Source organism: Neofelis nebulosa, chromosome 8, assembly GCF_028018385.1.
Source record: "Neofelis nebulosa isolate mNeoNeb1 chromosome 8, mNeoNeb1.pri, whole genome shotgun sequence".
Lineage (NCBI taxonomy): Eukaryota > Metazoa > Chordata > Mammalia > Carnivora > Felidae > Neofelis > Neofelis nebulosa.
The window spans coordinates 104,357,151-104,378,132 of NC_080789.1; the positions used below are offsets into that span (position 1 = coordinate 104,357,151).

At 43.8% G+C, this 20,982-nt stretch overlaps 1 protein-coding gene across 6 annotated transcripts in view; it reads right to left on the bottom strand.

Annotated features, from left to right (window-relative positions):
* Positions 1-20,982, bottom strand: part of PRMT8 (protein arginine methyltransferase 8) — a 98,187-nt gene that overhangs the window by 32,305 nt on the left and 44,900 nt on the right. For all 6 annotated transcript variants that reach the window (XM_058744009.1, XM_058744003.1, XM_058744008.1 and 3 more), the window contains 2 exons: positions 10,021-10,176; positions 6,787-6,850 (listed from right to left, as the gene is read on the bottom strand). In XM_058744009.1, coding sequence (XP_058599992.1) covers positions 6,787-6,850; positions 10,021-10,176 — 220 coding nt within the window. The remainder of the gene's footprint in view (positions 1-6,786; positions 6,851-10,020; positions 10,177-20,982) is intronic.

Sequence of the window (20,982 nt, forward strand, 5' to 3'; positions counted from 1 at the left end):
CCCACCCCCGGAAACAAGTGCTCCTCACAACCACGGATCCCAAGTGACTGGTGGCAGGGTTCCTATCAGGCGAACCATCCCAAGGCTGCATGCCCCAGGGCGCGGAGGAAACCTGCCGCAGCAGAGGATTGAAGCGTCATCTCCAAAAGTCTCAGGATGCGTGTGCGGCCAAGAAAGAGCAAAGTGTAGAACATGAAGACTGAAAGGACCTACACTTAACGTTTGAGCACCTACCACACACGAAGCCTGGCATTAGTCACTCTGAACACTGTCTCTCACCCCCCGAATAGCCCTGCACGCTGTGCTGGGACATAGCTCCTCTCTGGGCAGCAGGTGGTGGATCAGAAAGTCCAAGCGATGGGACAGAGCCATCTCTACTGTTACGTTGTGGAGCATGCTCTGTCCATTGCCATTCTGCTGTGTGCTCAGGCTTCTTCGTCTGTGACACTTAATACTTTAGGATGTGCACAGGCAGGAAAAGAGAAAGGAAAGGAGGGATACACTTTCTCCCTTGAGCTTCCTGAGAAGTAAATGGGTTATAACTTTTTTGTTTCTAGAGCTATAAAAATTTTACCCATCCCTGAGGTCCTATGTCAATCTTCACAAACAAATCTACCTTTCTAAGCATCTTGGTAGCACACTCAGCTCCGCAGCAGGGAAAAGGAGGAAGTCAAAGTCAAACAGGAGTCTCTGAGCACGTGAGTGGGCCATGCATGTGGAAGAAGCCATGTGAAGGCTGCATGACCACTGCAGGTGGCTTCGTGGAGGTGTGTGTATACACGTGAATAAATCCAGCCCCAGGAGCTGTATGGAGGTGGAGGGGGAGAGAGATTGATTGATTCTGGGTAGCAGGTATTTTATGTCCTGTGTTGTTATTTATGTCTGTACACCTACGCTCCTAAGCCCCACACAATTGGCTGTTGCAACATTTCAAAAGCATTTCCATGGAAGCATTTGTACAGTCAAGCTGTCCTCTTTCCAGTACACATGCCAAGGCTGAGTGAGCGGGTGCAGCAGACAGGGCCCTGGGCGGTCTCACCAGCTCCACCCACCTGTTGCTAAGCCCAGGAAGGAAGAAGTGGAAATAATTTTGCCTTGTAAAGGCCCCTGGGCCTGGTGTTCCCTCCTCCTCGGTACACTGTATGTGAGGGGTAAGAATGAGGCATGGGGTTGGCTATTTACTTGGGGATAAGGGTTTGTCCCTCTTGAGCCTTTGCTCACTAGTAGAGAATCAAGTGTGAGCCATCAAAGTACAGCGCCTGGGATGACTGCATGCTAAGAATGCGGCTGAGCAAACTAGATGTCTAGGCAGCCCAGAAAGGGGGTGTGTGTACCTGCCACAACAGTCCAGCATGGGGTGTTGAAGCTTGAGCAGTGTGGGGGCAGTGTGGTAAGCAGGGCATGAAGAGGTGGCCTGGGATGGGAGAGTAAAGTCCAAGGGGCCGAGAGGGCTGCTGCATGGGAAGCAGCCTGGCTCTGCAAGCTGGAGTCTAAGCAGGGAGAGGAGAGTACCCATGCCAGTGTCAGAGCCCAACACGGGGTGACAGACACGTCTGCATAGGGCAGGAGGTGGTGACAATGGGAGATGGTGTACATCAGGGGGGATGGTTTCAATAAGTAAACATAATAAGAATACTGGGAGCCAGGGCAGCCTGGGTGGCTCAGTAGGTTGGGCAGCCGACTTTGGCTCAGGTCATGATCTCGTGGTTCATGAGTTTGAGCCCCGCATCAGGCTGGCTTCTGTCAGCCTGTCAACTCCAAGCCCACTTTGGATCCTCTGTTCCTCTCTCTCTGCACCTCCCCTGCTTGCATGCTTGCTCTCTATCTCTATCTCTATCTCAAAAATACATAAACCTTAAAAAAAAAGAAGAATAGTAGGAGCCAGGTTTTTCACTGTCAGAGAAATGAATTGTAAACATGGGAAGGGAGAAAGTTAGAGGACCCTGCAGTGCTGGTTAGAGCAGGAGGTGGGGTAGCACGTGGACTTACACTTGACAGTATGTATAGATAGATTCAGAAGTACACGTTATGTAAATGTGTATGTAAACACATACACACACACACACACACACACACACATTCTCTAGTTCTTTCTACTGAAGCAGCCTGAGGGCCTCAACACCCTAAAATCAATGAACACATTTAGCCCCAGATTCTAGTTTCTAAATGCAATTGTCCAGTAAATGGACTCATGACTCCTTGGAGAAACAGCTGATTCTAAAACAAAGCCGTGGAAAGCACAAGATGAGCCTGGAACGTTAGTGCCAGAAAGTAAGAAAGCCCACAAGAAATGAAGAAGGAATGTCAAAAGGACACAGAAGCCAGCTTAAAGGTGCTCCCATGACCAAATTAGGAACAATTCGTGTATCAAAATAAGTACCTTTAATAATAGATGTAACCTATTGAATAAAATAGGAAATTAATGATGAGGAATGAAATATTTACATGGTTTCAAACCACTTCCCCCAGAAAATCTTACTAATTACAAAGGGAGAAAGAGCAACTTGACCATGGAGAAGCCTGGCAGACATCACCAGAAGCAGTGATCAAAGCAAATGCTGTCGGTAACAGGACAAATCAAAACTGCATGTCCCCAAGAGCATGCAGGAAAAAGGACACAGCATCTCCGCGAACTCCTGCCAGGAGGCACGATCTGAACCCAATCTTGCAGAAGCATCACATGCCCCCAACTGAGAGACATTCTACAGAACTCTGGCCTGCAGTCGTCAAGCGTCAAGGCAACAAGAGTTGAGGAGCATCTGGCCACTCCAGCCTGAAGGAAACCAGAGATGTGGCAACTAAATGCAACATGTGGTTTGAAACTGAGTCCTTTTATGAGTGCCTGGGTGGCTCAGTTAGTTGAGTGTCTGACTTCAGCTCAAGACATGATCTCACGGTTCATGAGTTCGAGCCCCACGTCAGACTCTGTGCTGACAGCTTGGAGCCTGGAGCCTGCTTCAAATTCTGCGTCTCCCTCTCTCTGTCCCTCCCCTGCTCACTTTCTTTCTCTCTCTCTCTTCCTCTCTCTCTCTCTCTCTCACACACACACAAAAATAAACATTAAAAAAAATTTTTTAAGAAGGTGATTCCTTTTACTCTAAGGGATGTTATTTCAACAAGTGGCAGACATAAGCGGGATCTGAGCGCTAGCTAATGATCATGGAAGAACGTTAGTCTCCTGATTTTGATGGTCACAGTGTGGCTATGCAGGGAAACGTCCCTGTTTGTATGACACGCATATGCATGTATTTGGGGCTGATGGGGCATCATGTCAACAACTTGCTCTCAAAGTGTTCAGGAAAAAAAAAAGTTGTACCTTGTCTATATATTGGAATGTTTTGAAGGTTAAAGGAAAGAAGTGATAAAGATAGGAAGGGAAATAAACCAAATTACAGAGGGTGCCTGGGTGGCTTAGTCAGTTAAGTGTCCCACTTTGGCTCAGGTCATGATCTCACCATTCGTGGGTTCAAGCCCCGTGTCAAGCTCTGTGCTGACAGCTCAGAGCCTGGACCCTGCTTCAGATTCTGTGTCTCCCTCTCTCTCTGCTCCTCCCCCGCTCACACTCTGTCTCTGTCTCTCTCAAAAATAAACAAACATTAAAAAAAATTACAGGAAACTGAAGCAGAAGAGAGGCAGAGAGGGAAAGCTCTCGAGGTGTGAATTAGAGGGCATGATGAGGGGTTATTGGCTTCTTTTTCCTAGCATACTTTCAGACCCAAACCGCCCTTCTCCCAAAGTCAGGCACTCCTCACAAGGACTATTCTCCCCCACTCTCACTCAGGTCCACTCTACACGCTGCTACCAATGGCTGCAAGCAGCTGCCCTTTGCAAGCTTCGGGGGCTATAGTTCCAGATCCCAAGAGAATTGGTAGCAAGAGACAGATGAAGAGTCAGGGGGACGGGGAAGGCAGACCGTCCCTCCAAGGTCAGGCGTCACTGCACAACTGAACATGTACAGAGGCAGGGAATGGTCTAAATGTCCTTTGAAGGCCCCTTGGAGACCAGGGGTAGTACTGGGAGGGTGTCTGATCAGACATCAATTTGTCCCCACCCTCTTCTCCTAACAGGTCTTAATTTTCATTTTCAGGATTGGCAGCCACTCCTGGGGATTCCACATCAATGTAAACATACTTTAGGAGAGAGTACAGGAGCAAGAACCAAGACCAAATTTCTGCCCTACCTCTCCTACCTCAGTTTCCCCATCTGTTAAATGGGGGGAACCTCTTGCCCTATGTCACAGAGTTGGAGAAAGGGATGTCAGATGAAAACACACGGATGTCAGGCTATTGCACCCTTGCAGAGAAGGAATTGGCCAGTTTTCTTTTCCTATCTTTAGTAGGCAAGTAGAGAGCTCACCTCTCTTTCCCTTCTGCCCATGTCAGGGACTATTCTGAGGAGTGTGCAGGATAGCTGGCTGCCCAAAGTGAACCAGGAGAGACTGGACACCAAAGTCAGAGGTCAGGGCAACATGTCCTCTACTCAAGCTGGAAAAAGGCCTCTGGACCTCTGCTCATGGCCTCCCCAATACCGCTAACCTTTTTCATTGTCACTCACCTACCACCCCCCATCCTTTCCTCACTTCCTGCCTTACCCAGCTTAAATTCCATGATCCATTATTGAAACGAACTTGTGTGCCCCCACCCACTATCAAAGCCCCCACCCAGGTGGCCCTCCTCACACCCAAGCTGGTGAGCGTGGTAAGGAGAAACTCACACAAGGACTGAGCTTATTGCATATCTATGCTGACTCATCTCCAGCAATCCCCACCAGTCCAGCATATTTGCCTCCCTCCCTCCTTCTGAAAGACCTTTCCATCATTTCCCACATCTTTTCTCATCCCCCTCTTCTCTGCCAATCACTGTCTCATTCTTTGAAAAGAAAATGGAAGCAACAAACTGGGGGCTTTCCACCAGCAGCCCACCTCTATCTGGAGCCATACTCCTCAGTCTCCATCTGTTTCTGTGGTTAAACTGTCCCTACTCCAAGGCAAAGACCAACCCCTATACCTGTGTTCTGGACCCAAGGGCCTCATGACTGACTTTTCTTTTTCCTGTATGTGCCTGTCTACTGGACAACTGAATCAGACACACATGTTTTCATATCTCCTGCCCTTAAAAACAACTCCCTGCCTTGGCCCCACATTCACCTGTAGCTACAGTTCCATTCTCCTGTTCCCCGGCACAGCAAGAAGACTTATTTACAGCCCTCCCTCCACAATTTATCCTACTCTAACTGAACTTCAGTCCCCACCCTAGCATTGAGTCTGCTCTTGTTTAGAACACCTATGGCCTCCATGTGGCCAAATGCAATAGTCACTTCTCTGTTCTTCCCTTACTTGATCTCTGAGCATTCCCTATAGTCGCCCCTTCCCCCTTCCCTTGGCTTCATGGTGCATCTCTCTCTCTTGAATGTCCATCAGCCTCACTGGGTGTATCTTCTCTGCCTTTTACTGGCCCTTTCTCCTCTGACTGGCTTCCAAACATTGAAATGCCCCAGAGCCTTATCTTTGGTCCATTTCTTCCTCCAGCTATACTTTAAGCCTAAGTGACATCATCCTGTGGCTTCAAATAACATCCATATGCTGAAGACTCCCAAATCCCATGTGCTGGATCTCCCTGAAACATAAACTCATAAATTTACTCTTGCTTAACAAGTCCACTGGATGTCCATCTCAAACCTGACATGTGCAAAAGAGAACTCTTGATTTCTTTCTCCCTCCCGTCATCCCCAGAAGTTCTCTACTTTCTGTCTTCCACCATCCACCCAGTTACTCAAGGCAACAAAATAGCTCTTGCTCATATCTTTTTTATCATTTCCACATGCATCTCATCAGTAGACCCCCTTACCTCTAGCCCAAAGTGGTCACTTTTCTCCACCTCCACTGCCACCACCCTGGTCCATGCCATAGCATGTCCCCTGAGCACTGAAACAGCCTCCTAATGTGTCTCTGCTTACACTCTTGATGCCGACAACACATTCTAATCCATACCCCATAGGAAATACTTTTCTTTGCATAATAGTCTCCAAAATGCCTCTATCATCCTTAGGGAAAAAAAGTCAACCTTGTTTTCCTAGTTTACAAACCCTATGTATGGCCCAGCTCAGCACAGGGCCTAGAGGCTAAATCATCCAGTTGACTAATAAAAGATGCAAGGAGTTCTTTGGATTGGGGACACTTGTGGGTGTGAGTGTGTTCAAAATAGTTTTCCAGGAGGAGGGGCCTGGGAAAGGTTGCAATGCATGGGTAAGGAGTGAAGAGAGGAAGGGAAGGAAAGGCACCTCTATTTATAATCAGACACCAGCTTGGAGAAGGTCCCACTCCCAAAGGCAGCCTAATTGCCAAGACAGCACTATCAGCAAGACAGCCCATGGGCAGCAGGGGACCACATTTCTCCAAAGGCAGAGCCTGGGTCTGCTAGGATGCCACTGGTTTGCTGAAAGGGAGAGGTAGGGATGGGGTTGTGGAGAGCAAAGAAGAGGAGGAATAGCTGCCATTTTGCAAAACTCAATAGAATGCCTACAGCTGGGGCCAAGCAGAATGCATGGCAGCTAAGCCATGAAAGCTGCGCTGGGAATAACGTGCCCTTGGCTGACATGGCTGGGATTGGGAACCTCAGAATCCTGTGGGTACAGTCCTGCTAATAGAGCCTCCACCAGGCTCCACCTTCCCAAGGCCAAGTGCTCTGTACTTTTCCCTCTTACATCAGTCTATACCACCCAAACAAGAAAGTGTTAAACCCCCTCACTCCCTCTGTCCATGGGAAAACACACAGAGGTATATCTTACTGTTGTCCAAGTGGTTGGCCTTAATGATCTTCTCTGAGTAGTCAGAAATACTGGAACATTCAATCTAGAAAGGGCACAGAACAAAGGAGAAAGGTGTGAAAAAGATCACAGCCTGTCTAGCTCCTATTTAACAGACAAATAAGCTGAGCCTAGATGGGTACAGTGACCCTCCCACAGTCATACAGCTATTTTTTCACACAGCAGACTGAAAACTACAGTGCATCCCTCCCAATTTGCAGGCCAGTGGCTCTTGCATTGAATTTGGCTGCCTTTGCTGTAAGGAGGCTGACTTCAATCTGCTGCTCCACAATGGAAGACCTGGTGTCCAACTTGAGAGATTCAGTAAGACCTGGCAGGTCTCCTTCTAGCCAGAGGAGAATGGGATGAGGTTGCTTAGCTGCTGTACTCTACCCACTCCCTCCCAATCTCCCTGCTGAACTGGGCATATTCCAGGATAGGGACCATCAGGAAAATGCCAAGTCAGGGCCTCAGGACCAGTCTTGAGATCTGTCCTGCCACACACGTCATGCACAAGTCAATTCTTACCCTTTCTGCAGTGTTCACCTTTGAGATGGTTAATTCCTTTTAATCTACAAGTATTTCCAGTCTCCCCAAATCTCCTAAGTAAAGGGCCAAGGTATGTGAAAAATTAGCCAAGCATCAGCTGAGAGCAGGACCTTATGGGAAGAGCGGGAGATCGAGTCCACACCTGTGGCATGTGTCAGGAGACAGCCAGGGGATGCTGGAACCAGAGGGGAGAGTATTTGCATAGGAGGACTGAGGGGCGGGCCCACAGCCTCCATAAAAGCCTTGGGGATGGATGAAGGCACCTGCAGGATCAGATAGGGGTTGCTTTGTCAGAGAAGATGATAGAGCTAGGCCAGGCTCAGAGCCCAAGAAGATGGGCCCTTTCCTGGACTAAGAGGTCCTGTGGCCTTTGATCCCACTTTCTGTGGGACTGTGTTTCTCTCCTCCAATTCTTTCCCCCTCCTTGCCATGTTGGCACCCATCTGCAAGAGGCTGCGTGGTTTCATGGTGAAGAACACATGTTCTGGAGGCAGGAGGCCTAGATTCACATCAGGCCTTGGCCACTCTCTAACTATGCCTCAGTTCCCTCATAAGTGAGGAAACAGTCCCTGTTTAATGTGGTCATCATGAGGATTAAATAAGCCAAAGCATGCGAACAATTGAGAGCACTGACGGCCCCAGGCCCCAGGACCTTGGCAGCTTCACAGTCCTCCTTCCTCTTTTCCTGTCTTCTGCCCCCTGCTTTCCTTTCCCCTGTTCTTCTCTCTCTCTCTCTCTCTCTCTCTCTTTCTCTCTCTCTCTCTCCCTCCTCCCCCCTACCTCTTTCTCTCCTCTCTTTCCCTCTCCCTCCTATTTCTCTCTCCCTCTCTTCCCCCCTCCCCCTCCCCCTTTTCCTGCCCCTCTCCATCTTTCTCTCCTTCTCTCTCTCCCTCTCCCTCTTATTTCTCTCTCCTTCTCCCTCTCTCCTTCTCTCCCTCTCTCTGGAGAAGAGCAGTGGGCAGAGGGGGAGCCTGGATCAGGAGAGACTGTGAAATGAGCCATCAGGAAAGAGGTCCAGCTACATGTGGGAGTTGTTTATAAAGGCTGTGACAGCAACAGATCAGGAGGCAGACGGACTGGGACAGTTGGGATAGTCACCACAGCTGGAAAGCGCTGAGTGGATGTCTCCTGACAGCTCCTTAGCTGGAGCCTCTGGCCACTTGGAAGCCAGTGAGAGGCAGCCCTACCCTTTCCCTGCTCAGCCCTCGGCTACCCGTGTCCCAGACCAGGACGAGGCCTCAGAGACAGGGCTAGCAGGGAAAGCAGTAGCATGGCTAGGTGAATCAAGTCCCACCCCCAGGCTGTGTGATCACAGGAAGTGGAGTCTGTCCCTTTCTGGAAAGCCTCCTTCCTGGTGAGGACAGCCCAGTGAAGGAAAGCTGGAAGGTAGGGAAGAGCAGCACTTGACCTGAGGCACCCGGATTGGCCCACCTCATCACAAGTGTCTCAGCTGAATACATCATGGCTTTTCCAGTTCGGTCTGTGGCAGAGATGCCTTGAGGATGTCCTGGGTTTCTAGAAGACCCTCTGCAGCCCAGGCACTGTCCAAGTCAGGTGCTGAGGGGGAATGCTGTCCCTGCTGGGGGACTCAGGGGCCGGCCTCTGAGGCCAAGTAGGGGTGGGTGGCAAGGGGTTTTGGAGGGCTCTGGTCAACCTGGGGGCCTGGAGTTGTCAGCACAGGCTGCAGGACAACCAGCTAAAAGCACAGAGAACAAAGCCGTACTAAAAGCTGCTCAGCTCCCACGGGCCTCTGCAAACAGCTATCTTGTGCACGTGCTGGGAGTTTGACTGTAGCGTGTCTTTAATTTGGACCAAGATTAATTTTCATATTCCAGCCTTGGACCCACTGCATTTTTCACACATCAGCCAGCTGTGCAGAGCTCTTCTTTTTCACAGTTTCTTCCCAGGTCCAGACCCTCAGCCTCCCTGTCATCAGTCCGTGTGCAACTGTGTGGTGGCAGCCAGAGGAAGGCTGGGAAGCTTCCAGAGGGTCAGCCTCCATTTCTGTCTGGAAGACCTCAGTGGCCAGAGCAGAATTTAAACCTACCAACTTGCCCTTCAAAGAACAAAGAAAGGAGATTGTCTTGTTATCCGCTAGGGCCTTATCCTAACTATATTAATATCAAACATTGAGTGTTGGTCATATGCTAAGCCCTGTTCTAAAGCACTTTACATATGTATTAAACTCAACTTCTTCTTCACAATCACCCCATGAGCAAGATGTTGTTATTATGACCATTTAATAGATGGGGAAACTGAGGTACAGAAGTGAATTGTCCATGGTCACACATCTCATGACTGTAAAGGCAGAGATTCAAGGCAAAGCTCACGTGTATAATCACACTGCACTGCTTTTCAAGCTGATGCTAGGACTAAGTTCTCTAAGGTAATGATAACACCAGAATGATTTTCAGAAAGTCAAAAATCCTCTGTAAATGTCAGCATTTGTCAGGGCAAGGGGCCAGGAGCAATGCCTGGATGATAGGGAGTCGTGGGATCTTGCCACACCTCCTGAGAGTCACACTTGATTTTTCTCTACTCCTCTTCAAGGATGTGGCTTCAACAAGGGGTGGACCTGGGCTTGTACTTGTAGGGAGGACAGGAGAAGGTGGGAGGCAAGGGCTATCTCTACAGAAGCCAACAGGAGAGAGGGTGTGGCATGCTCACCCCAAACACCTTCTTGGCCCCTGCTTTGGCAGCAAACATGGAAAGGATCCCAGTACCACTCCCAACGTCCAGCACCACTTTGTCCTTGAACACATGCTTGTTGTGATACATGGAGTTCCGGTAGGTGAGTGTCCGCACCTCATCCTTCAGCATTTCCTGTTATGGAAGGAAAGGAAAGGCAATGTCAATGTATTCAAGGCACCTGGGAGTACACCAAGGTCATCGACCCCAAGACTGTCCTGCCAATTTTTCAGGAATCTCAATGCTGGGGGTGCCTGCCTGGCTCAGTCAGCAGAGCATGCGACTCTTGGTCTCAGGGTTGTGAGTTTGAGCCCCATTTTGGGTGTAGAGATTACTTAAAAATAAAATCTTTAAAAATGAAAATCTCAAAGACATAATTAAGCTGAGTCGCAGGAGAGTATTGTAAGGCAGCTGGACCAGGGGCTACCTGCACAATTACAAACGTCTCCAGCCTTAAAACACTACCCAAGAAAGATAATTTTGTACTGTAAGAGAAGAAATTCCTGGCCAGCCCTGGGAAAGCTTCCATTTACCAAAGAACAAAAGTAGAAATTAGTGCAATGCAACTTGAGGGATTTAAGTTAAACCTGAAGCAGAATGTTCTGCCACAGTGAGAAAATTGTCATTGAACAGGTTATTGGAGGAGGTTTGTGTTTTGCGTGTTTTTGTGGTCTGTGTGTGGGAGGTGCATACTTCTTTGTTTGATTTTTTTTAAGAATAGAAAGTGTTTCTTAATCTACCATTATTCTAGTATTTTGTGGTAAAAGAGAAAGTAGGTTACCCTTTACAACTATCTCCAACCTAAGGAGAACATAATTCATCTGTGTATGGTGGTGAGGCCGGGATCTTTGTCCATTCAAGCTATCAGCAAACACTTCTGACTAACTCATCACCAGTAATATTGGGATTATAGTATAATTTTAGTATAACTTGCATATACTACATATTTTATTTTATTTTATTTTATTTTATTTTTAAGTTTATTTATTTATTGGGAGGAGGGGGAGGAGAGTGCATGGAAAGGGCAGAGAGAGAGGGAGAGAGAGAGAATCCCAAGCAGGCTCTGCACTGGCAGCATGGAGCTTGACACAGGGTTTGAACTCACTAACCATGACTTCATGACCTGAGCTGAAACCAAGAGTCAGACACTTAACCGACTGAGTCACCCAGGCACCCCAAAAAGCACATATTTTAAATGCGTGGTTAGGTGTAAGAGTTTTGACTCACATACACCTGTGGGACAGCTACCATAATCAAGATATAGAACATTTTCCTCCCCTTAGGAAGTCCTTGATCCCCCTTGACAGTCAATCCCCACCCCCATCCAGATGACTAATCATCCAACTTCTATCACTAAAGCTTCCTTCTGCCTTCATATAAATTGAATCATATGGTATGTATGGCTTCCTTTGCTCAACATAAGGTTTTTGATATTCATTGACTTTAGTGCACATATCCAAGGTTTGTTTCTTTTTTCTTGTTCTTGTTGTTGACTAGCATTCCATTATACGGACATCCATTCATTTGTTGATGACTATTTGGACAGTTGCAAATAAGGCTGATACAAACATTCTTGTATAAGTATTTTTGAGGATATATATTCATTTTCCTTCAGTAAATACCTAGAAGTGGGCTTACTAGTAGGTGTTTAATTTCATAAGAAAGTGCCAAACAGCTTTCCAAAATAGTTGCTCCGGTTCATGATCCCACCAGCAATGTATGAGCACTCGAGCTGTTCTGTATGCCAATAACTTAGTATTATCCCTTTTTTGAAATTTTATTCATTCTTGTAGATATGAACTGGTATCTCATTGTAGTTTTAATTGCATTTCCCTGATACCTATTGATGTAGGTAAATTTTCATATGCTTATTGGCTATTCATATAGATCTTCTATGATGTGTCTATTTGAGTCTTTTGTCCACTTTTTTCCTAGAGCTATTTGTCTTTTCCTTATTGAATTGTAGGAATTTATATAATTCTGGAAACAAATCTTTTTTCAGATATACATGTTGTTAATATCTTCTTCCAATCTGTGATGGGTTTTTTGTTTTCTTAATGTTGTCTTTGAAAAGCAGTTTTTAGTTTTGACAACAGCCAACTTTTTAGGTTGCTTTGTTTTTATTTTTTTAATGTTTATTTATTTTTGAGAGAGACAGAGACAGAGCGTGAACAGGGGAGGGGCAGAGAGAGAGGGAGACACAAAATCCAAAACTGGCTCCAGGCTCTGAGCTATCAGCACAGAGCCTGACGCAGGGCTCAAACCCACAAACCCACCCAGGTGCTCCTCTTTATTTTTTAAAACATTTTTAAGGTTTTAGGTGTTTTTTAAATTTTTAATGATTAGAATTATTTGTGTCTTGTCTAATCTTTGTCTATCCCAAGGTCACAAAAATATTCTCCTATGTTTTCCTCCAGAAGTTTTATAGTTATGGCTTTTACCTTTAGGTCTATGATTCATGTCAAATTAATTTTTTATGTGGTGTAAATTAGGGGTGTGAGTTCATTTTTTACACAACATAGATGGTGCAAGCACCATTTATAGAATAGACTATCATTTCCACCATTGAATTACCTTGCCAACTTTGTCAAAGTTTAATTAACTATATATTGGTGCATTCTCTAATCTGTTCCATTAATAAGCCAATTCAAAACTAACTCAATTTCTGTAACTTAATATTAACTTTGAAATTAAGTAGTGGGGCACCTGGTGGCTCAGTCGGTTAAGTGTCCTACTTCAGCTCAGGTCATGATCCCATGGTTCATGAGTTTGAGACCCATGTTGGGCTCTGTGCTGACAGCTCAGAACCTGGACCCTGCTTCGGATTCTGTGTCTCCCTCTCTCTCTGCCCCTCCCTCGCTCACACTCTCTCTCTCTCAAAAATAAACCTTAAAAAAATGTTTAATTAAAAAAAAAGAAATAAAGTAGTGTGAGCCCTAGTTATTTTACAAGGTTATTCTGTTTTTTTTTTTTTTAGATCTTATGCATTTCCATATACATTTTAGAATCTGCTTATTAATTCATACAGAACAGCCTCCTGGAGTTGATTGGAATTGCATTGAATCTATAGATGAATTTGGAGAGAATTGATATCTTAGCAATATTGAGTTTTACAATCCAAGAACACTGATATAGGCTTCCATTTATTTAGGTCTTCTTTAATTTCTCTCTGCAATGTTTTACAGATTTTAGAAGTCTTGCATTTCTTTCATTAAATTTATTCTCAACTATTTTTATTTTATGGTACTGTATATGATTTTCTAAAATTTTATTTTCTGATTGTTTTATGTCACTCTACATATGACCTTGCATTTTGCAGACTTGCTCCCTTCATATACTAATTCTAGTCTGATTTTCCATAGATTCCTTTGTTTTCTCATGTAAAAAAATCTTGTCACTTGTGAATGAAGACAATTTTACTTTTTTTCCTATCTATATGTCTTTTTTTTTTTTTTTTTTTACTTATTTTACTGCACTGGCAAGGACTGCCATGAAGTAAAACATTCAATAAAATAGAAGGCCGGCATCTTTGTTCCAATAATATATAAATGTCACCACTGAGTATAATGTCAGCTGTCAGCTTTCTATGAGTGTCTTTTTTCAGATGAAGAAGTTCTATTTATAATTTGCTAAGAGCTTTTATCATGATTGGCACTGAATTTTGTCACGTGCTTTTTCTACATTTATTAAAATGATATGTGACCTTTCTCCTTCATTCAGATAATGCATTGACCTCCATAGATTGTCTTCAAATGTTGAACCAACATCTTGTCATAATGTATTATCATTTTTAAATATTGCTAGGTTTTATTCACTAATATTCTGTTGCAGATTTTTCTATTATATTTATGAGACATGTTAATCTGTAATTTTCTCTTACCTTCTCTGGTAATCAGGAATGCTGACTGAGCTTATGACACAAGTTAGAAAGTGTCCTCTCCTCACGTATTTTCTGAAAAAGCTTGTGTGAGATTGGTATTTTTCTTCTTTAAATATTTGACATATAATTCACTAGTAAAACCATCTGAGCCTAGAGCCATTTTTGTAGGAAGATCCCATTTTTTTAATGTTTATTTATTTTTGAGAGAGAGAGAGAGAGCACAAGCATATGTGTGGGGGAGGGACAGAGAGAGGGAGAGAGAGAGGGAGAAAGGGGGAGAGACAGAGAGAGAGAGAGAGAGAGAGAGAGAGAGAGAGAGAATCCCAAGTAGGCTCCAAGCTCAGTGCAGAGTAGTCCAATGTGGGGCTCAATCACATGAACTGCAAGATCATGACCTGAGCGAAAATCAAGAGTCAGACACTTAACTGACTGAGCCACCCAGGCTTCCCAGAAGATTCAATGTTTTAATAGATGCAGGACAGTTTTAGTTTTCCATGCATTCTTAGATCAGTTTTGACAAAGTGTTTTTCTAATGAATGTATCCATTTCAACTAAGATATCAAATTTATGGGCATAACATTGTCATAATATTCTCAAATTACCAGTCGAATGTCTATATGATCTATAATGATGTCCTTTTCTTCATTTATATTATAATTTGTATTTCATCTTTTTCTTGATTAGTCTAAATAGAGCTTGTTGACTTAATTAGTCTTCTCAAAAACTAACTTTTAGCTTTGTTGATTTTCTCTATTGCTTTATTTCTACCTCACTGATTTCTGCTTTCATCTTTATTATTTGCTTTTTTTCAACTTACTTGGGTTTTATTTGTTTTCTCTGCTTCATAAAGTGGAAGATTTGACCATTGATTTTGCACTTTATTTTTGTCTAATGAAAGCATTTAAAGTTATAAATTTCCCTCTAGGTTTTGCTTTAATTACATTCCACAAATTTTCATGTGTCTGTTTCTAGCTATAACAAAATACCATAGACTGGGTGGCTTATAAAACAAACATTTATTTCTCACAGTTCTGGAGACTAGTAAGTCCAAGGTCAAGGAGGCAGCAGATCCATTGTCTGGTGAGGACCTGCTTCATGGTTTGCAGATGACCATCTTTACCTTGTGTCCTCACATGGTGGAGAGCAGAGTGAAAAAGCAAGCCCTCCTATATCTTTGTATTTTTCAAAGAATACTTTGTAAATTTATTTTGGTGAGAGAAGGATAGATCATCTAACAAATGATGCTGCAGTGCCTAACTATCTGTAAGACAATAAGCCTGGACCATAACCTCACAGGATTTAAAACATTACTTAAAGATTAAATAAGTATTTAAATATGGAGGAAAAAACAGACAAACAAAAAAATAACCTTAGCAGAACTTTTAGGAGACTGTATTAGTTTTCTATTGCTGCTGTAACAAATTACCAAAAACTTAGTGATTTAAAACAACACAGATTTGTTATCACACAGTCTGGAGGTCAGAAGTTTCATACAGGTCTCATGGACTTGTCAGGTACTGGCAGGGCTGTGTTCCTTCTGGAAGATCTAGGAAAGAATCCATCCCCTTGCCTTTCATAGCTTCTAGAAGCTATCTGCATTCCTTGGTTCATGGTTCCTTGCACCTTCAGAGCCAGCAACTGCATCAGTGTAACCTCTGCCTCCATTGTCATCATATCTCATTCTCTAACTCTGACCTTACTCTTCTGCCTTCTTCTTTAACTTATTGGGACTCTTGTGTCATGTCTCCTCTTATAGGGACACTAATCCCATTCATGAGGGCTCCACTTTCGCTTTCATGACCTACTTACCTCCCAAAGGCCCTACCTCCTAATACCAATATCCTGGGGATTAAGATTTCAACATATGAATACTGAGGGACACATTCAGTCCATGGCATTGTATTTTCATTATCATTCAGTTTCATTATTTTCTTTTTTAAATTTTTTATAAGGTTTATTTATTTTTGAGAAAGAGACAGAGCATGAGAGGGGGAGAGGCAGAGGGAAAGGGAGACACAGAATCTGAAACAGGCTCCAGGTTCTGAGCTGTCAGCACAGAGCCCGATGCAGGGCTTGAACTCACGAACCATGAGATCATAACCTGAGCTGAAGTTGGACACTTAAACCACTAAGCCCCCAGTTTAATTATTTCTTAATTTCTCTTGTTATTCCTTCTCTGGTCCTATTTTCAGTGCTGCTTAATTTCCAAATATTTAGAGATTTTCTAGATAATTTATTGTTTTTGGTTTCCAATTTCATTATGATCAAAATAACATACTCTACATGATTTCAATCTTTTGTAATGTGTTAAGATTTGTTTATTGCCTGGCATAGGATCTATCTTAGTGAATGTTTCAATGTATATTTAAAAGAAGTGTGTATTCTTTACCTTGAGAATTCAATGATCTACAAAAGCCAAGTAGGTCAAGTTATTTGATTGAATTGTTCAGATTTCTACATCTTACTAATTTTGTGTGTGGTTATTTGTTCTATCAATTATCAAGGGAGAAGTGTTTAGAAAAATCTTTAACCATGGTTGGGGATTTGTATTTTTCTCCCTCTAGTCCTATAGATTTTGCCTGATGCTTTTAATGCTCTGTGCACACGTGTATGACAATTTTGTAATGTGTCACCTTGGCCAGGCTACTCTGAATTTCCATAATTCTCTTTCTACTATGTCACCAGCTAAAGTGAGTCCCAAAGAAGATTCTTATGAGATTTGGAAGGTAGAAGGGGGCAGAAATCATTTTGTAGTGCACACTTGTCAATGATGATGTGTTGACTCGCTTAGTTGGCATGAAGCAGAAGCTGGGCCTTCTTCAGTTTCTTTGTCTCCTGGGACAGGTGTATGTATTTAGCTTCATGATAAAATGCCCAGCCTCTGTAGGATATGCCCACCACAGAAGTCAAAGGCAATAGAATGGACATGTCTTTTGGTCTGTCCTCATAGGGTTCAAGCTTGTGAATATTGGTTCTAGCTACTCCTGATTTCCCCCTATTTTACATTCATATTCCTTTCTGACTAGCTGCCCTATGGACTTCAAGCTCAAGCATCATATCAGACATGGAGACAATAGCCTTACACAATTACATGAGCCATACGTATATATACATATATGTATACAGATATATAGATATAGATATAGATATATAGATATAGATATAGATATAGATATAGATATATAATCTCCTACTGGATCTACTTCCATAGTTGAACTCTGACTGATACAGAATATGGTACCAAGAATATCTCCTGAATATAAGGATGTGTGCTCTGAATAGGTTTTGAGTTTTCTGGAAACTGTTAGGGAGGCACTAATGACCCTATTGCCATTGATAAGGAGGGCACTTGTCATCAATAACATGAAATGGCAAAGGAGTTACTTAAATTTTACTTACATATCTCTAATAAAGTACCTATGGAAACCAGATTCTGGTTGACCAAGTATTTGCTTCCTTAGAACATTTTAGTTAACATGAGAAGTATAATGGGTGGGTTAGTTGGTTGGTTGTTACTAACTGTTCTAAAAAACTGGGAGAAAGAAAATGACCTCAGAGGTTTAAATTCACAGCTCAGGGTCTGAGTATAGCACCTGAAAGGTTCTATGACCTCTCTGGGAAAAACAAACACACAAACAAAAACATTTCATGTAGGTTCAGGATCAAGATTTCTTCTTCTTTTTTTTTTTAAGTAGGCTCCATGCCCAGCATGGAGCCCAACATGGGGCTCAAACTCAAGACCCTGAGATCAAGATTTGAACTGAGAATCAGTCAGATGCTCAACCAACTGAGCCATCCAGGCCCCCTGCCAGAGCCAAGATTTCTAAAACCTAAATCCAGAGTCTAATCCTGCAAGTACCTGATTACAACACAAATTGCATTCCCATCTTTGCAAGGCCTCTTTTGTTAAAGTGAGGCATCTGTTGGGAAGGAACAGGATCTTGAAAATTGGAATTGGAACACATAGACAACATATGATGAAAGTGGGGTCTGAAGTTCCTAAATTACAGAATCTTCTTTGCCAATAGAAGTATCTTCCACCCCTGTCTGAGGGATTTAGTTTTCCTTTCCCTGAAGAACCATATTGGCCTACCTTGAGGTAGTTGTTTGCAAGGTACTACTGATTCTCCTCAGGACCTACCCCTGCCCTCTTTGCTGCTAACCATATAACAAGATTCAACTCTAAGCAAACCCCAAAGCGTGAGGTATAAAATGTGACTCATGAGGAGGTATGATATACACCAAAAGAGCTACATTATATTTCCCATTTATATAGATTGAATCCTGGGGAATATGTATGGGGATGTGTATGAAGGCTGTGGGATCAACATGGAGGGATAAAGTTGGATGGGGCCAAGTTTATCAATACAGGATCATTAAGCAGAAATTGTGTATTCACTGTTTTAGCTTGAGGGGCTTAGAATGTCTCTAACAGTTGATTTAGTTGGGTAGTTGAAACATGGACCTAGGGTTACCCTTCTCTAAATGAAATTTGAAATGCTGAACTTCGTTGATATGTTGAAGAGGAAGGTATCCAAAGGCTTAGAAGATTGGAATGTTAGACTGTATTTGTCATGTGAGGCCTACTCACCAAAGCCAAAGAACAGACCTTTCATCACAGCTATGAAAAATAAGTTTGCAAAGGGAGTCCAGCAACCTTAAAGACCTCTGTGATTTCTCTTTCCTATAGGTCATAAATTACAATGGGAACTGCTACCATCAAACTTAAATCCCTAAATGCAACAAGAATAATATCAACCTGGGATTCTGGGGAGGCTCGGGTCAAACCACAGCACTTAACTTCATATACTAGGTGGGTGTGGTTACAGCAAAGGGCTTGGAGCCAAAGCAGTATTCATAACAGTCTGATTTCAGAGATATGTGGTGTTGGCCATAGGTCTCTAGAAAAGAGATCATAGTGTCTCTAGAAAATAAATAAATGGGAAGCATACTGAATTCTTACTTGATCTGTGTAAGCAGAAAAATTATAGGTCCAGTGAACAGAGGTCTGTTTTGAATTGCCAAAATCTAGAGTCATGCCCCTCAATTGATTCCCAGACTTGAGCCAGTTAACAACCAGAACCCCTTGAATGAAGGAAAGGCCACGTTCCATGAAGAAAACCCTTGTTACATTGCCAAAAATGGATATTGTTAATCTTTCTTCAAGTCTTCACCAAGAGGATCTGCAGCCATTACCACAGTACAGTGTGACTGCATTGGAGAAAGGAAAATAAACAAATTTTGGAGGATCATTGGACCCTGGCTCTGAACTGACACTAATTCCATGAGACCCATTAGTTCAGGACACCAATTCCAGGAGACCCACATCCCCAATTAAGTGACCTGTTTGCCTATGCAGAAGACAGAGGCAGATCTTGGAGAGTGACTGTAGATTATCATAAACATCATTAGCTGGAGATTCCAATTGCAGTAGCTGTTCCAGATGTGGTTTTATTGCTTGGGAAAATCAATACAGAGGGTTGCTGGTTCGTTGTTGTTTTTATCAGTCTTAGAAATTGATTCACATCTATTTCTTCAACTCATAGCTCCCATGCTTTTGAGCTCCCTAACCCAGAACATCATTTAGCCTGTCTCAATTTCCCCTGCTGAAGGTGGAATGATAACAGTACCTACTTCATTGGGTTGTTGTGATGATTAAATAAATGTAGTAAGTGTTACAAAAGTGTTAGTTCTGGCTGTTTGTGACAGCTGTCACCATTTTTATCCATGCAAGGAAACAGTTGACGGTGAGCAGTAGTTGAGGAATGGAAGCAAAATAATGGCAAAGTTTTTGGAGGTTTGTCATCATGGCCATAGCTGGAAGTCCTTAGTGCTTGCCCTCCTGGAATTAGATTGGTCCAGTACTTCGGCAGATTCTGTTGTTGCTAAAGAAGAGGTTCCCAGCATCCCACCTTTGATTCAATGCCTTCCATCACTTCTTTGACCCCTTCTTCCCTCTAAGGCTCCAGACCACAGGAGTTAGGTCCAAAGGTACAAGTCCTGGGAGACGAGTTGTGACTTAGCAAGGCTTCCCCTGATTGACCCATCAAAAGGGAAACTCTCTCCCTTTTCTCCACCCCTGCTTTAATCATCCCTAGGAGAGAATAGCCCAAAGAAGTCTCCAGACATTTCAGACAAGAGCATGTCACTCTTTGTTGAAAACAATTCCCAGCCCCCAGCTGTGGATGCCTTTGTCTCCCAGTTTCCCTGCCAATAAACACATGACAGCACATTGACTAATTGCTGGGAAATGAGGCCCTGAAGAATCTATTTCAAAAGAACCTGCAGCAAGATTGTCAAAAGAAGAGAGCTGGCCAGGAGTGGGATGGGCATCCAGAGCTGGGGGCTGGGAACACAGCCCCACTGGCAGGGAGTCTTCTGGCTGCTGAGAAACCAAGCCCAGGACCAACTGTCAAAGATGCTGGGAATTCAGAGCTGAGATTTGGGAGGTCATGGTCCTGGCCTCCTCCCGTCTAAACAGAAGCCTCAGTAGGCACACATTTGTCACTTCCTCTCCTGTTCAAGATTCCATTCCTCTCAGAGACACCCTGTGACAGAATGCCACAGTCTTCCTTCTGGAGGCTGAGTACAGAGTCATCGCTGGATGGGGCCATGGAATGGAAGTATAGAAATATCCAGAATCACCTCTTGCTGTGCTCTCCAGCCCCAAGCAGTGCCCTCTCCCAAACTTGACACCTCTTGTTCGTATTCACAGACTAATCAAACCCAATCCATCCCACACCATGTTTCCTAAACACTCACTGATCACTATTAATCAGCAAGCTGGCGGTGCTGCTGCCCGCCCCTGTGAGCATCTTGTTAATGATGGGAGAAGACTGCCAAACGGCCAGCTCGGCTCCGGATGGTGAGGTATGGGTCTTGTCCAGACTGAGGAGGCAAAGGCATCACTGCGAGCTGTCTGGCACAGAACGGAGATCCCTGGTGCTTGATAATGAGAAACAAGCAGGCCCTGTCTCTGCAAAGAACAATGTTAAGAGTTCGTCCACATGCCCCCCTACTTTTTTTTTATACCAGATGATCTTGGAGACCAAATAGGGTGG